Source organism: Copidosoma floridanum, unplaced genomic scaffold, assembly GCF_036245765.1.
Source record: "Copidosoma floridanum isolate Cflo_tuat_1 unplaced genomic scaffold, Cflo_Japanese_pri ptg000011l, whole genome shotgun sequence".
Taxonomy (NCBI): domain Eukaryota; kingdom Metazoa; phylum Arthropoda; class Insecta; order Hymenoptera; family Encyrtidae; genus Copidosoma; species Copidosoma floridanum.
In genome coordinates this window covers 12,178,015-12,194,983 of record NW_028321888.1, presented here as the reverse complement: position 1 = coordinate 12,194,983, position 16,969 = coordinate 12,178,015, and the positions used below count along the sequence as shown (strand labels likewise).

General features: G+C 34.3%; 4 protein-coding genes across 4 annotated transcripts in view; 3 read left to right on the top strand and 1 right to left on the bottom strand.

The window, feature by feature from the left end:
- LOC106643432 (uncharacterized) overlaps positions 1–1,495 on the top strand; it is a 50,354-nt gene extending 48,859 nt beyond the window's left edge. The window contains exon 11 of the mRNA XM_023391148.2: positions 651–1,495. Within this exon, the coding sequence (XP_023246916.2) occupies positions 651–914 (264 nt within the window). The 3' untranslated portion in view covers positions 915–1,495. The remainder of the gene's footprint in view (positions 1–650) is intronic.
- A 68-nt stretch (positions 1,496–1,563) lies between these two features.
- Positions 1,564–4,430, bottom strand: wmd (serine-threonine kinase receptor-associated protein wmd). The gene is made up of 5 exons (XM_014358576.2): positions 4,051–4,430; positions 2,946–3,244; positions 2,634–2,863; positions 2,427–2,563; positions 1,564–2,341 (listed from the first exon to the last, which is right to left on the bottom strand). The coding sequence occupies exons 1-5, from the start codon at positions 4,163–4,165 to the stop codon at positions 2,115–2,117; spliced, it is 1,008 nt and encodes a 335-aa protein (XP_014214062.2). The 5' UTR covers positions 4,166–4,430; the 3' UTR covers positions 1,564–2,114.
- A 7,061-nt stretch (positions 4,431–11,491) lies between these two features.
- Positions 11,492–14,073, top strand: LOC106643438 (mitochondrial ribonuclease P protein 1 homolog). The gene is made up of 4 exons (XM_089590010.1): positions 11,492–11,547; positions 11,973–12,401; positions 13,015–13,588; positions 13,674–14,073. Exons 2-4 carry the CDS (start codon positions 12,010–12,012, stop codon positions 14,031–14,033), a joined length of 1,326 nt encoding a protein of 441 aa, XP_089446136.1. The 5' UTR covers positions 11,492–11,547; positions 11,973–12,009; the 3' UTR covers positions 14,034–14,073.
- Positions 14,074–15,168: 1,095 nt separating this feature from the next.
- Positions 15,169–16,674, top strand: RpL37-1 (ribosomal protein L37-1). The gene is made up of 4 exons (XM_014358583.2): positions 15,169–15,253; positions 15,700–15,835; positions 16,269–16,353; positions 16,546–16,674. Exons 1-4 carry the CDS (start codon positions 15,251–15,253, stop codon positions 16,595–16,597), a joined length of 276 nt encoding a protein of 91 aa, XP_014214069.1. The 5' UTR covers positions 15,169–15,250; the 3' UTR covers positions 16,598–16,674.
- Positions 16,675–16,969: the final 295 nt, after the last annotated feature.

Below are 16,969 nucleotides of genomic sequence, written 5' to 3'. Positions count from 1 at the left end.
GGCTCAAAATGGCAGTTTTTGCGATTTGCAAAAAACGACTGAACCGATATGAACCCAACGTGGCTCATTTTGTTTGTATCGACATTAAGCATCTTTTTTGCCCAACAATTTTTTATGTACAATTCTTCGGATTGTTTCTAGGAGTAAAAAACATGTTTTGGCCATTTTTGCCATTTTTCTAGGGTTTTTGCTGACATTCCTATTTGTTAAATTCAGTGTCAATTTGTTACCATGCATTGAAACTACTACCCTACTTTTTTCGTGTTAGTCAGCATTTTCGAGATCGAAAAGCTAATTTTATCCCACCATTACTAGTTTGGGTTTGGATAAACACCCTCCACATAGAGGTGATAGAGGGTGGCCGTAAAAATCGCTCAAGTGGAAAAAAAAAATAAAATATTAATGGTCCAAAGTTTTCTCCAACCATCCGAATGGTATACTAATCCAGTCTTTAATTCATTTTTAGACTTTCAAGAAGAAAAAAGCCAATATTGCACAATGACGCTAATGCTTTTTCCTAGCACATGTGTCCACGCATATTAGTTATCTCTCTCTTATTATTCGAGTGTAATACAACACAATACGATTACGTATAAGTATTTCAAGATTGCAAAAACATAACAGTTCTTGATCGATTGCTCGTTTTCCAGACCCACTGCGCATCGTTGCGAGTGACCGACTGCCACCAGCTGCTGCGCGAGGCGTCGCGCGAGGCCATCCTCCGGGACGACGTGTGCACCGCCCAGTGCGGCTTCGTCCTGGCGGCGACCGAGCCCGCGGTCACGAGTCTGCCCTTCAAAACTGCCCACACTTTCCCCGGCTTCTCCCACACGCGCGGCAACCACCTCCGCACGTTCGCGTCGTCGCTCAACGTCGGCTTCAAACTGCCCGACCTCTCGCAGTTCATCGGCTGAGCCGTTTGCGAGACAACACGCAGCAGCCCGAGTACTCGATATTACGATTGTACGATACGTGCCAATGAAAACATCGCTGTTACCGAGACTTTTTCTTTTCAGGCAGTGATTTTTCAGCAGTTGATAGGTATAGTACTGGCGACAGCAGCCAGGCGTGTTTGTGCGCCGAGAATCGGCGGAGAGAGAGTTTATAATTTATGTACATATCGATTGTAAGACAATATTTTTATAAGTGAAGTTTTTAATACTTTTTTGTTTACATCATTTTGTGACCGCTAAGGACGATTGAAAAGAACATGCTTTGAATAATTTTTTTTTTCACTTTTGTATGATTATTAATTTTGGTTTTGTAAAAAATAAAAAAATATGAAAACTCTTGGTTTTAAGTGTAACGATTAACGTGGTTGAAGTTATGATGAATAAGTCTTTTTTGTCTTGTGATTACTGAATGCGTTTATATACATGTTTTGAGATTATAAAAAGAGCAATGCCACTAGAACTACATAGTACGTGGATACTCAGAATTATTGAATTATTGGCAACTTGGCTTAAAAAACAGTTATAAATCAAATGGAGGATGCTGCTGCCATTGACAGTAATGATATATTTTTAGAAATCTTAAAAACAAAAAAACTTGTGTGTTGTACTTAAGTTTTTAGAATTTTTATTCATATTTTAGGTAATTTACAAGTTTTATACATTTTTTTTGTATGATACAATTGTATTTTATGGCATGTTTGATGTTAATAAATGTTAATGTTTCTTATTAATTTCCTTTCAACCGATGCACGCAACAATATGCCCATGTCACAGTCCCCACTCCCATGACACAAATTAATAATCGGTTAAAGTTAAATGAAACATGTGTTAATGAAATGAAAATATGATTTTATTTTATTTACCTACGAGTACTTGATACACACAGACGAAAGAACTATTAGTATAATTCATATTCGTATATCTGTATGTACAGGTACTATTAATTTTATTTGACAGATGTTTGATGTATACATGTAAATAAACTTTGTGACTTACGTAAAAGTTTGGAACTGTCTTATGTTGTGACCGCGTCACGATGATCTTTCAAGTTTTCCCATGATTATGTATCTTTTTTTTTTTTTACAAAAATTTTGTCTTACAAATTTTAGAATGAGATGTTCTAATTTTTTTTGTCATTTGACATGCAGCGATATACGATATTTAGTTTGCAGTCACCTCTTGCTTGTTGTTTACAATGGCTGCATTTTCTGGAACGACTGGTGTAACTTGTGCAGCTGGTTGATCAATGAACCGCCAAAGTCCGTAAGTTTTACCTACTGTTGTTTGCCACAATCTCAAAGTTCCGTCTTCTGAACCACTGGCATAAAGTTCACCATCTGGAGAAAAGCGTACACAGTGGACAGGGCCAAAGTGTCCTTTGAAAGATTCTATAAAAAAGAACAAATTAATTTTTATTTGCAATGATGACAAGATCAATTGAGCGCCTGTAATTACAATCTTTAATCAACATACCAATTTCTACACCAGTGGTGTAATCAAATTTGTAAACCTTCAAATCTTCTCCACCACAAACAAATATGCTATTATCTGGATGTAAACTTGCACTATAAACCGATGTAGGAACAGTGAACTCACGCAGCTTAGATAATCTGGAATGAAAGAAAACTCAATGGTAAATTCTGAGAATGTGTACAATTTGTAGCAACAAAAAAAACTTACTCTTTACTGTCCCAGAAAGTGACAAGATTCGAGTGCGTCGTCGTAATGACTTTCCCATCTTTAGAGACCTCCATGGAGCATGGAACAGATGGGAATTCTAGTTTCTTTATTTCTTGACCACTGCTCCTTTCCCAGACTCTTAGAGTCTTGTCATCTGCACATGTAGCTAGTAGCGTATCATTTTCAAAGAACGTCACATGCCTTATTCCATTTGTGTGGCCAGTAAACACCTTATACAAAAATTTTTTTTATTTCGTCTGACAATAAGTTTGTTTCATCCATAAATAAGTATCTTCAAACACTATAACTTACTTGTGGCTCAGCTTCGGGCTTGTTGAGATCAAAAATTCTAACAAGCTTTTCGTTTGAGGCAGTGCATAAATATACTGAGTCTTTGCTGAAGTCAACGGACTTGACAATGTGCTTGTGTTGAAAAGAATGTACCTCCTCACCTTTGATTGCATCCCAGACTTTGGCATTAAAGTCAGCAGCGCCAGTAGCTGCTTTAGTAGCTTCTCGATTAAGTGCTACTCCCCACACAGCCCCTTTGTGTCCCTCAAATGTACCTATCCAATCACCCGTATCACCTTGCCTGAGCATAGGTTTGCCATCTGTGTAGGGACGTAACGTGTATGCATTAGGCTTCTTGTTCAAATAATGATAAACAGTGTATGGAAAAACTTAATGGCATCTTTTTAAATTATTGTTGAGATAAGAAACTTCAATATTGGCTACAAAGTTTTAATGAGAATAGTTATGCAGATGCTCTTTACATTCAAGCCTCATTGTTTCCCTAAAATATATCTATTTAGTTTCTTTATATCACCTTGCTTGAGCATAGATTGCAATCTTTGCACAGACAAAATGTAGGAAAGCAATTTTTGGTTGGAGCACACAATAACAACAAATCTAGAAAACTCAACTATATCCCATTGAGTCTATTGAAAACAAGTTTTTTCAATGATTCTTAGCTGTGGCAAGCAAATAATACATTTGCATTCAAAAATGTATGTTATTTGATGTACTTAGTTGGATAAGTGTTGCAACTGAGTTATAGGTTTTCCAAATTACTGTTTAATTATTTTTTTTTATGCTTGCTTTTAAAATTATTAGGATAATTGTATACTATTTAAAAACAACGAAGTTAGAAGTAACAAGTGTGATGTTATAAAAATAGCTTTAGAGTAACACTGTTCATTAGATAACTGTCCTGTGATAATTCATTTAAGCATCCAACTATCGTAAACAAAACTAAATATCTACAATAATCAAATCTAATCAAATTTAAAGATCGTCCATGGAGCATAAAAAATTTTGTTTACAATTTTAACAAATATGACATAACCTTAAAAATCTGAAATGACATAAATGTCGAATGCTTTAACACATAACTATGATAAAATATTTTTTTAATAACCTTTGCAGGCAGAGATGAGATAGTATCCAGAATCCGTGACATCAGAGAAATGAAGATGCACTACAGGCCGCGTGTGGCCGCTGCAGGTTAAAGGAGTTTGTCGCAAATTTGCCATACTTTTGTTTGTTAACGAGCGTCACAGACGTCACAGTTGATCACCAACTTAAACAAGGACTGATGTATCGATGTAAGCACATAAATTGTATGAATTATACGTCACTTTATATAAAACTACAATTTCAAACCAAACGTGTAAAAGTACTAAGTATACTTTTTACAATATCACGACTCACGACACTGCAGCAGAGCAGAGATTAAATCTCTGCTGCAGATGACAGTTCGTACAACCAATAAGCCAGAATCTTCACGGGAGCACAACGGAAATAACACAACAAATCCAGAGGTGCCCGATCGGAAATCGTACCTTGGCTGTAACGGGGGCCTAGCTAGTGGTGCATTCTGCCTAGCTAGGCCCCCGTTACAGCCACGGTACGAAATCCGATCAGGTGAGTTCGGTTAACAGCGCTCGGAGCAGTCGTGAAACTCGTGAATTACATCGTTGATTCTGCATTGATTCAATGTTGAATCTACATTGATTTGGCGTTGATTTATAATGCTTTTTTTCATGTAAGGATTGCAGTGCAATTCAAAAAAAATTTGTTTTAATTTGTAACTTCAATACCTACTTTCAAATTTGAAATAAAACAACTTTGATCCCACGCTAAATTGGCCAAAAAATCTGCACAGCAAAGCCTACATATAGGGATAGGGTATAAGTAGGGGCTATTCTACCGCTAGGGGGCGCTTACCATCACATTAGGTCTTATTTTCGGGAACCGAGATTGGGCGTCCTCTTTCCTCTACCAACCCGAATAGAAATACACATTCCGGCAGGTAGCAGGACCAGCTCCGGTGCCTTAAGCTTGTTCTCTGGACATCTTCCGGTAGTCTTTCCGGGCCGGGCAGTATACAAACTGTTACCAGGTGCGTTTCCGGGCAGGTTCAGGATTCCTTAGGTTCCGGTTACCAGGAATGGACCGTGGAGTGCCCGTAAGGTACCAAGTACAAATTAAACAAATAATGAATTCAACAAATGTCAGTGACATAAAAATAGCGTAGGTAATAAAAATAAAACTATGCAAAAACAATGTAAGGTCAATAAAAAAATTTTATTTCCTAATATGATAAATTAAAAATTATCATCATGTTTTGTGTGACATGAGTAAAGTAGGATCATACTTTTTTAACTCCGTCAATAAAAAATTGATGTATCCATTAGCTGGCTTGCACACCCTTGAATAGTCTATCAGGACCTTTGCAATAAATGATTGTTCGGATTTTTCCCCATCACTATCTTTATTAACATATTCACTGGCACAGCTGCTGTAATATTTTCCATCATTATTATCATTATCATCACTGCCATCATCATTATAATCATCATCATCATCATTATCATCATTGTCATCAGCAAGAGCAAAGCGATACTTGTCAGCAAACATTTTCCGTTCATCTTCAACACTTTCACTCAGCTCTGATTCATCAATGAATTAATCATAATTTATATGATTAAAGCAGTGTATTTCATCAGAATAATTATCCACGTCAATACCTTTTTCATATTAAATAAACAAATTTTGAATGTGTATTGCATCTTTCACATTGATGGTTTTCGGAATTTTTTTGTTCTTGTCGAGTTCTCCGGCTTTCCATTTTCTTATATATTGCATTTAAACTTTCTTACAGTACAAACGAGATTCGAACTTTTTATCGATAGTATACGTTTATTTATTGCTTCAAAAGTACTTATTTGTATACAACGATAATTTAGAGTAATCGGAGCAGAAGCTATAACCTCTAAGTTGAAGATGGACCTTCAGGGCCGAGCATGGTCAGTATATGGCAAACGTACCTTCAGGTCGCCTGAACCCGCCCGGACACGCACCTGGTAACACCACCTACGGGGGCCATAGAAATTAGTGTCCGGTGGCGGGAGATGGCCCTGAAGGAGCTTTAAGGTGAAAGGAATCTATTTATATTCGGGAATCCATGGAGCACTAGTATTAAGGCTGCGGGCATATGGAACCGCGTAAAGCGTAAAGCGTGAGTGTGTTCCTTAAGCTCCAGCAGTTGATATAGCTCTCACATAGACATGTTTTGCTTATTTCATTGTGAACGTTCATATTGAAAAAGGAGTTTCACTGTTCCGCTAAACTCAAAGTGAGTGAACAGACTGAACAGACCTATACCTCTTTTTCCATCAGGGCAACAGGTCACAACTATGTTGACTGACAGAAAACACAGTATAGGTCTGTTCAGTCTGATCACTCACTTTGAGTTTAGCAGAACAGTGGAACCCCCTTTTTAATATGAACGTTCACAACGAAATGAGCAAAAAATGTCTATGTGAATAGCTCCAATCTTCAAGTATCTCGGTATCCTAGATGACATTTAAATGCAAAGGGAAAAGTACGACATATTATCTCTCTCACACTAATAAATTATCTACACATTATCTAAGTACTTAGATCAAACGGCTAGTGCTTACGGAACGCACCCAATACGTATCGCATAAAAGTAAGGAAGGTTGGGTATACGTCAGTTTGTGGTCACGAAAAAGCATAGAGGTATAAGAATAGAGGGGAAAAGCGCTATACTAGCCCATTAGCGGCAGCGACAGCAAAACTAAGTGTAACGGGGCATCTGTCCTTGTTGCCAAAGCCACGTTATTGGCTACTTCTTCGTCCTGAATCCTACAGTTGATTCAATCTCGTGTAGGACTCGACTAATAACATAACTGCCAGACAAAGACAGATGCTCCTTTACGTAGCGAATTCTGTTGTCGCATATCACGCCCCCTTTTCTCCTCTATTCTTATACCTCTATGCGAAAAAGCGTAAAACTCGCAGTTCTCAACACTGTACCTACATGTCAAATAAAAAGTTTTCAAATATTTTTAACTGCCCACATACTCCTTTTTTTTTTATGTGAGAGCTGTAAATGCATTTTATACAGCATAACAGCACTTATCACTTTTTCTTTGCGATATTGGATTATTTATGTTATTTACGCTTTACGTGAAAAAATTCGTCATTGCACACTTGGGTAAAAAAATTCCCGCATAACTTTATTTTTTCCATGAGTGCGAGCGAGACAGCATGTGTTACGCCAACGTAATACTAACTGTGATTGGTTTAAAAACACTTACGCGCCTATTTTTTAATCCCATGTGCACGATGACAAATTTTTTCGCGTACAGCATACCTTACCTAACTTTCCCTGATCCTATGATTTTACGGGATACGCTTCACGTGGTTCTATGTGCCCACACCCTTACTCACGTGTACTTTATATATATATATTACAATTCATTTACATACAATATAGATATACTACATGTTGAGTATCCCACCACCCCATGTGATGGCGAGCGCCCCTAGCGACAGAATAGTCCCCATAGACCAAGAGCTAAGGTCTAAGGGTGATTAAAAATTTAAACCAGCCGCAATAGTTACCACAGTCGAGAAGTTTTAAGTTTCTTAAATGTTCACTATACTTTTGTCATTTGATTATAGTAAAGAGTTATGTGTTAATTGAAGTAGTGCCATGTAAATAATTGCGGCAAGATTAGAAGTTGTCTTTTATCTGAAAATCGATCTTCAAGAAAATGGACCCCTTCCCTACGTAAAAGCAAAGTCATCTACAAAATTTGTCATTTGATTTTTCGTAATAATTTTTTACAAAGCGGCAAATTTCGGATTTAATAATAAGGAAAAAAATGACCGCTTATCTAACGCTAATCTTATCAATAATACTCATCTAAGATCATAGATAATGCTTTTGTACGATTAGCATTAGATAAGTAGTGTGAAAATATTATTTCCCCTTTATTAAATCTAAAAATTGCCACAACTCTTTGCAAGGTTACAAATTATTATAAAAAACTAACTGACAAATTTGCGATTGGTTTTGCTTTTGTATGTGGAACAGGAGTCGATTTTTGGATAGAAGATAAATTCTAATCTTACGGCAATGTTACTTCTCAATGATAACTTTTCATTTTTGCTATCCGTTGGTCTAGGTTGTAAAATCGACCACATGTCACTACTTCAATTAACACATAACTCTTGACTAGAATAAAATATGACAAAAATGTTGTGGGTATATAATAAGCATGAAGTTTCTCAATTGTGGTGACTGGTGCGGCTGGTTCAGATTTTTAATCACCCTCGGGCCTCAGCTCTTGGTCTACTAACTACTAGACCTCTACTCCACGTGTTCGCGTATGTGCATTTTGTGCAAGTAAAAGTAGCTTAAAGCTGCTTCTGTGTTTAGATTTTTGTTTTAAAAATGTCTTGTTTGCTCATTCGGCAGTTCTTTTAACAATTTTTCTTTAAGTGAAAGTTTCTCAAAAGTGAAGTCTGCATGTAACTGATCAATGGGCCGACGCCTGCAGCCCGACACTCCTGTCAATAAAAATATTTGACTGATTACTCGTCACTACTGCAAGGATTAAGCATTGTATTCGAGGTTATTATCAAGAAGCTCTCGATCGTAATTAGTAATCAGTACGTTAAAAAATTTGTACAATATATTAGTATTTCTTGGCTATAGATTTATGTAACCACGTAAGTTGGTATTCTTAAGTGATTCTTGTCCTGTATGATTTACTGTAGACAGTCAACTATTACAGTTAACAGTGATGATTCACGTAACTTAACACCAAAGTATCCTGCAACATCTTTATGGTTGTTCGGTGGACTTCATAAAGCGTTAAGAAATTGATTAAAATTTTTTTGTCGAAATTACAACATGTGACTCAATCCTGTCAAGTTTGGGAAAGATTTTGTCGCTAGAACGAGAAGCATAAGTTAGAAAAGATTATTTAAGATACATGGACTCGAATGGGAGTTTTAACTCGTCAATATATATAGCTTCACAAATTAATAGTACTTACGAAATCAAATGTTACGTGTGATAATAAACTATATACAAAGTTTTATTGAATTTGTGTAACTATATATTTTGAAGTAAGTATTGTCTCGAAGAGAGAAAAAAAATAGACTACTAAGAGCTCAGCCCGAAGTGCGTATAAAGAAATACCTGCTGCAACTCTTACGAAAGCAACTCTTGAAACGTTGTGATTTGTAGACATTTAAAGTATTTTCGTGATTTTTTCTCTTGATCACGAGTTATATTGCAATGTAAAAAGTACAATTTGGTCAATCCACAACCTAATCCAATAGAAAATCTAAAAAGTTGGCACAGTAATTTGAGAATATACATACATACACCTACATAGACAATATAGATAGAAAAAATATTTATCCGTGTGATTGAGGTTAATTGATTTTCTTTTGGCTCAAATTCTTAATACAATACTATTATCACTATTTAAACTTTGATTACAGTTTTTACTTTATTAAGAAATACATAAAGTTCTTTTATCCGTAGATTTATTAGACTGTTTTGTACAAGAATAAATTATTTGAAAATAGAATATTTAGTTGTCTATGTATGTAAATGGTAGATGACTGGAAATTTTTGGTTAATCATAACTTAGTGCATAGGATCTGAAATTTAAGACGTTAGCGGTTAAGCTAAAACAAACTTTGAAATTTGATGACATTCAATTACATGTTATGAAAATTAAATAAAAGTTTTAATTGATTTCAACTGAACTAATTACTTGTTTCTATTTTTAATTGTATTTAAGCGGAAAATTTTCCAGTTTTATAGTATGACAAGTATGGGCAATAAATAAATCGACTTAAGTATCTGTTACAGTAGTTGCTTAAATTGTAAAAACTAACTCATTCATAGTAATTTATTGATAATATAAATAATTCAGAGTCCTTTATGGTGATAACCACATTGCCATAAGATATTAGATTTTTAAGCGTAGAACATGATTACATAGAGCAATGATCGAGTAATACATAAGAAGCTTCTTAAGGCTTGAACAGGTTAGCACTTTTGAAGTGCTTTGAAATATAAATAAATGAGACAATAAAAAAGTTTGATTTTCGAAAATGACTTTTTGATATTGAAGTTCTGAGTTTTATATTGTCATAGTTTTTTTTTTTTCTTTTTTATGAAAGCATTTTGCAACTACGAAAGATGAAGTCAAAGAATAACTAAACGCTTAAGGGAATAGTTTTTTTCAAAATTAATTTATCAATATCTGTGCGAGTATCAGTAAGTTCGGCATTACTATAGTGCGTAAGAAGAATATTCCATAGCTGATGTACGAATTTTTTGTTTGGATCTTGTTATGATAGTGTTCCCAAGAATATCTAGACATAATTTGTTGAATAAAATTACCGATGAATATTCATTAAAACTAGGTTTTTTTTATAAAAATCTGTGTATTAGGCAGATGTCCATAAAAATACATTACCAAAACAGATTAGAGTCGATTAAATTTTAATCTTGAACAACTGAAAGATAAAACACTTATTACAAGTTAAAAAAAAGGAGAATGCTTGTTTTTTGTATTACTATTTTTAAAAATTCCAGTTGACATTAATATTACAGAAACACAGTTCAGGAAAAAAGTAACAAAAAAGAAATATTTCATAAAATACCTATTAACGTTTATTTACCAAAATTATTATAAACCGCTATTGAAATATATTTAAGTAAAAACTATAAAACAGTAATATAATAACAATTAAGATTATTTATAAATTTCGGTTTAAAGCCATTATTTTCAACTTATTGATTGTTTTTTTTTCTTTCATACAATAACACGAATTTACTTGCATGCTTTACTAATAACTATTGAATCATAAAAAATGATTAGCTCTCAAGATCAAGTTTAACGTTATCATCCTTTTGAAGTTGATTAGTTTTAAGAAAAATCCGGAGATAATGAGTTTTCTATACTTCATCGATAAGATAAGCCTTACATTATTAATCATTTAGTAACCAGCTGTATAAAAAAAAAAGGAGAGTTAATGCACATTCTTTGCATATTTCACAAAATAATTCAAGTTCAAACTCTGAAAATTTCATTGAAAATTCAAGGTGAAAGATTTTTTGTCTTTGGTTTCCAAATCATTATTATTATTATTATTATTATTATTATTTGTTTTATTTTTTGTTTTTTTTTTTTTTAATTCAATAACGCACAACTGTTCGCTTGTCTATAAGTTGCAATAAAATAAAGTTTACAAGAAATAAAAAATAAACAATTCATTTTTATTAGTTGATGTGTATCAGTTTTTTAGTCTATCAATCATTAACTAATTTGTTTCATTTGGAATAATTAACTAATTCTACGCATTTATACGCGCAGAAAAGAGTTGACGCATATTCTTCTTAAATCAAAGGACAATTTAAAACTAATTTTATCTCTATGAATTGTAGTTTGAGACAGAAATAAGAAAAATAAGAACATGCGCCGTCTATTTATTTTCAAATTTCAGTATTTTTTTTTTATTCTCAATCAATATCGCAAAATTGGAGATTGGTTCATTCTTTGAACTTTCAAGGGTGAGTGTCAACTCTTCTTTATTTAATAAAAAATAACTAGTTATTTAATACATTTAAACAAATAATGATGTACAGCTGTAAAGTCGAATGGCCCTTGTCAGTTAAGTAAGAAATTTTATCATCGGACCAACCTTAAACTTTAACTGGCTTAAATAATTTCCAAATGACTTTAACGATTTTGTCCCTTCCAAACCATACGATGATCATTGGCAGATTTCAACCTAAAATAAATCAAATTTCTCTTAACTGTATTTGATGGATTTTTTTTAAAAAAGACAAATTTTTACCAAGAGAGTCCGATCTTCCAGAAATTTTCATTAGAAATATTTATTGTTTAAGACACGGTGGCGCGTACTTAATCTCTATACCTAAAATAAATATCTGTTTGGTAATCTCTAGATAGGACAACAATTTTTTTTTTCCAGATTTTCCAAGTTCTCTACCGTGACTCTACACCCAAAAATGTACACCCAAGCAATACGGTGCTACTTTAACGCTTCGCTAAAGCTAGGAGGGCGCAAAGGTTTGACGACTGTCACTCTAATATCTCCAACGTTGGTGCTAGCGAGGCAGCCAATCGTACCACACAGAGGTTTTTACGTCTCCGCTCATCGAGCGACCGAAGAAAGGTTGCACATACCCAAGGATCCGCGGGAGAGGAGGGAGACTATCAATGCAGATGCACAGAGGAAAATTGACGCGATGATTCAGGAGAATCCAGAGCTCGAAAAGTTCAGGGAAATCGTGAAACTAGAAATAGAACTTTTGAGGCAAAACGGCGAGAAAGTGCCTTCCGAACTGACTCCTGTCCACTGGCTGGACATTCTCGTCACGAAATCAAGAATAAAGAGAGAGTAATTATCGGATTTTTTCACTACTTATCGATTGTAACTTAATATGTTACAAGGGGGCTCTGCCCCCTGTCAGCCTACCTTCAAACTTTCATCACCAAATCCTGGTATTTTTTGTGATTTTTCAAAAAATTACGTAAAGAAATAATTTTTACAAATTTCTTTATCTGTAGCAAGTATATATATACTACTGATTTTATTTTTTTTACTTTATTTTCATAAAATTTTTCCCGCTTAAAAAACTAATATCATAAATAATATCACCACATTTAAGACGGTAAAATGCATTCTAAATTTGCGCTCTTTTAAGGCAATAACGAATTTAATGTAAGCCACTAGCCAATGCTATTGAAGCTTCACTTTAAGGCCATCAAACTTTCAATATAATTCGAGGTGAGACGCGTCTACTAGCGCCGAAGAGCCTGTATAAAAACAAACGAAGTAACCAAAGTTAAACTAATACCTGTTCTATTTGACTTGTTTAAAAAAAAGAGCGCAGATTTAACGCCATTTTGTAATTTGAAAAAGCATCCTGCTGCGATAACGCATACTAAAACCTGTCCTACGAGTATCACCTCGAATAGAGGTAAAAATAATTTTTCTTTTTTATTCGTAGGAGATATTACGAGTTTTTGTTCAAACTCGAAAAAAAGGAAGAAAATCGCAAGAAAAAGCAAGAAGAGAGCAACGTGCTCTTCGAAATAAGCAAGCAAAGCCGAGACAAAGTCGGAGTTAGGACCGACGTAATGGTGTACGGTATAGGAAGAAACAGTCTTTTCAGACGTATTTCCGAAGCGACGATGAACCAGTTGTGGAAATGGAATGGCCTTAAATCAACCATCTGGGGCACCAAAATAGTCTTCGATCTCAGTTATGAGCAATACATGAGGCCTCAGGAAATCAGAAGCTGCGCCAGACAAATAATGGAATCTTACGCTGCAAACAAGGTTCACGACTTTCCGTTCGACGTTTACTTGTGCAACGCTGATGTAAAGGGGCCACTTATGACGAACGTAATTAAATTCATTCCAAGCTTGTTTGACGATGATTTTCCCTGGACTGTCACACCGAAATCATTTACCCAAATATTCGACAAAGATTCAATGGTTTATCTCACGGAACACAGTAATGTGACTCTGCAAAAATATGATACCAAAACAACTTATATCATTGGAGCTTTTGTTGATAAGGTAAGTTACATCCGTTTTTTTACTCACAAATACATGTCCTACAAAAAAAAGTCTTTGTATAATTTTTATATTTTTATTCTACTAGAGTTATAAACAACCCGTCTCATTGGCAAAGGCAAAAGAATTGGGCATTCGCACGGCAAAATTACCTCTTGATCGTCATTTGCACTTTGGTGATGGTTCACACAAGATTTTGACTGTAAATCAAATAATGAGCATAATGTTAGATGCGCAAGTTTATGGCTGGGAAAAAGCTCTAGAACACGTACCAAAGAGAAAATTGTTTGAATCCAGACTAAAGTCAATGGAAAGAAAATTGGAGAGGGATATGCAGAAGGCAGAAGTTTTAAGGTCACCACCAGCATTGGATTTAAGTTATGAAGCCCGAGGAAAGCTACGTGACAGGTTCATACGTGAAAAGTTAGAGTATTCGTCTAAAACATAGTGTATTTTTAATAAATGACCTAATCTTTTTTTAAAAGTTATGTTTAGTGTATAATGAATTTTTTTGAAAATACCAATTAAAAAAATTTCTTCTTTTCTCCTAAGACTAGGGAGCTTTGTAAATAATGTATAAATATACAGATAAATTTGCCGACTAAACTTACATATATTTATTTCCTCAACACAATACCTTAAAAAAATAGTTTTATCCCTACTAACATATATGAAGTTATTAATTTTTTTTTTTTTTTTTTTTTTTTAATATAACAGCAAGTATTTTCTAAATAAAGTTGTACTATGTTTCGTTTTATCCTCGGTATTGTAACGACAGGCAAAGATACTTAATTGAGTCGAAAATTTTCAATGCCCCTCAAATGGCATAGAAAATAACCCAGGTAGTCAATAGTTTAGTTGGATGTTAAGTAAACATTTTTTCTTTTTTTTTTTAACTATTGGAAAAGGGCACACTCTGTCCATCAGGAAAGTATTGTAAGTACTGGACAAAATAAGAAAGCAAGGGAACTTGGCACGTATCTTCTTTCCAGAGCATCAGTAAGGTCAGTTACCAGGAGTCCAATATGTTTATACCATCATTAATTAAATTTTTTAAAAAACTTTCTACACTATTCTTTTTTTTTTTTTTTTTTTAGATACCTACTTGCGTAGTGTATATATATACAACAAATAATCATGCACGGTGCAGACGACTGCCTATTCTTCTGATGGTATGAATTATATAAGTACAATTTCTTACTACGAACGGCACACTGAACTATGGATTCAATTGATTGTAATTCTGACAATATCAAAAATAATAGAAAATTACAGTATGGCGATTGAGCGAAGATGCTATAAGTAATTCTGCTTAGAGCTATTTCGAGGTAGTTCGTTGATTTGGCCCATTATACTTATTTTAATTTCAAATCGTTCATTGAAATATATATTAGACGTATTATACTTGTATAATACATACATATATGAATCAGCAGTTGTGTCCAGTCTACCCGTATACCCATCATTACGACCCTGATTGGAATAAATCGATTCTCAAAATATCGATTGGTTATATCGATAGTTACGTGATAACATCGAGAGTCGAGACGTAGGACGTACTCCGAAAACGATACAATGTGTGTACACGCGTGAACCTGGCGTGAGCAGCCTTAACAAAGCTGACGACAAGCATTCCTTTTTTTTTCGAGTTGCTCTGCGTGCAAGATGGTGAGGAGAAATTGTTTACCTTAGAATCTAATGAATTCACAGTCATCATTATTTATTTAAATCAAAGGATACCGTTAATAAACTAAGTGGCTGTCCATTCGTTTTATTCTTAGCGTATTTATTAATTTATGCGTTTATTTTTCATCGCTCGGTGAATTTTCAGACTCCGTAGGTTAGGAGTCGGCCAGTGTTTATATCTACATGTGCCGTTACTGTTGTGCATAATTTTCGAACTTGAAATTAACATCATTAGGATGTATCACTCTAAGTTTGGATCGCGATTAAAATTTTGTGATTGTTAGCATATTTAATTGTGGTATATCAATCGATTCACATTGTGCCATATAGCAATTAGTTTACATTTGTTGTCTCAGATTTCTGATAATCTATGTACACAGATAACACATGTAAGTGAGAATTATTAAGTGATTGTTAATTGATTGCAGACCAAGGGTACCTCGAGCTTTGGTAAGCGCCGGAATAAGACGCACACATTGTGCAGGCGATGCGGTCGATCGTCATACCACATCCAGAAGTCAAAGTGTGCCCAATGCGGGTACCCCAGCAAGAAAATGCGTTCATGTGAGTAATTTTACTTCTGATGCTATGGTGTATTAACTTTTCAACTTCAGAAAGAGCCGAAATTTTTTTACCTTACTGTCACAACACCTACCCAAAGCCTGATCCACCAATAGATATGGTTGCCACTATTCTTGATGCAGTTGCTGGTTTTGCATGTCACAAGGAGTAAACTTAATTTTATTTGTCAAGGAAATTGTATCTTGACTGGAATGTGTAAAAATCTTAATATTAATATTTTCAAAAACCAACAATGCTTTCTCTTATGGTTCCTTTTTAATAGTATTTAAAGTTATTAGTCATAGAAAAAGTCACTTGTCTTCCTACAGTAAACACACTTGAATTTTTTATGTTTTTATTTATTCAAACCTCTTTACATAGTCAAACATTACATGCTTCTATGATATAATTATTAAAATCATAATTTTTTGTACAGACAACTGGTCTATTAAGGCCAAAAGGAGGAAGACCACTGGTACTGGTCGCATGCGTCATCTGAAGATCGTTCGCCGCAAGTTCAGGTATATTTCTATTACTATTGTAATGTAAAAGTTAATCTCAGTGATATGATAAGCAGTTAGTAAAATACGTTTTTCATGTATGTCGCATAGTTTTACCTACATCAATCATATTTGTCAATGCTTTAATTTTAATGTAAGTTTAAACCCTTATGGCTTCAGTATTTTAATAGTGAAATAAACTTTCTGTTACAGGAACGCATTCAGGGAAGGTGTGCCCAAGCCGAAAGCTGTTGCGACTAAATAATTAAGTTATTTTCACGCTGGTGTAATTTATATATCTTAATTTCTCAATAAAAATCGACGAAATTTAAAAAAAATCAAGCTATAAAAAACAGTTATCTTTTCATTTCAATTAATACCTGTTGTCTATTAATCTGCTGGAAAATCCGATTGTTCTTGTTGAATTTAAAATTTAAGTTTGTTTGCCAAGTGACGTTACTTAGTCTGTTTGAACGAAAAATATTAATATTAAATAGTAAGATTGTTAGCTTTGTAATGAAATGATATTAGGGTAAGTTTTAATCTCTGAAAACGCATATTTGTCAACTCATGGCAGTGGTTGCACAGTGAAGTATTAACTTGTGCATTAAAGATAAATTGGAAAATTTTTCCTGGT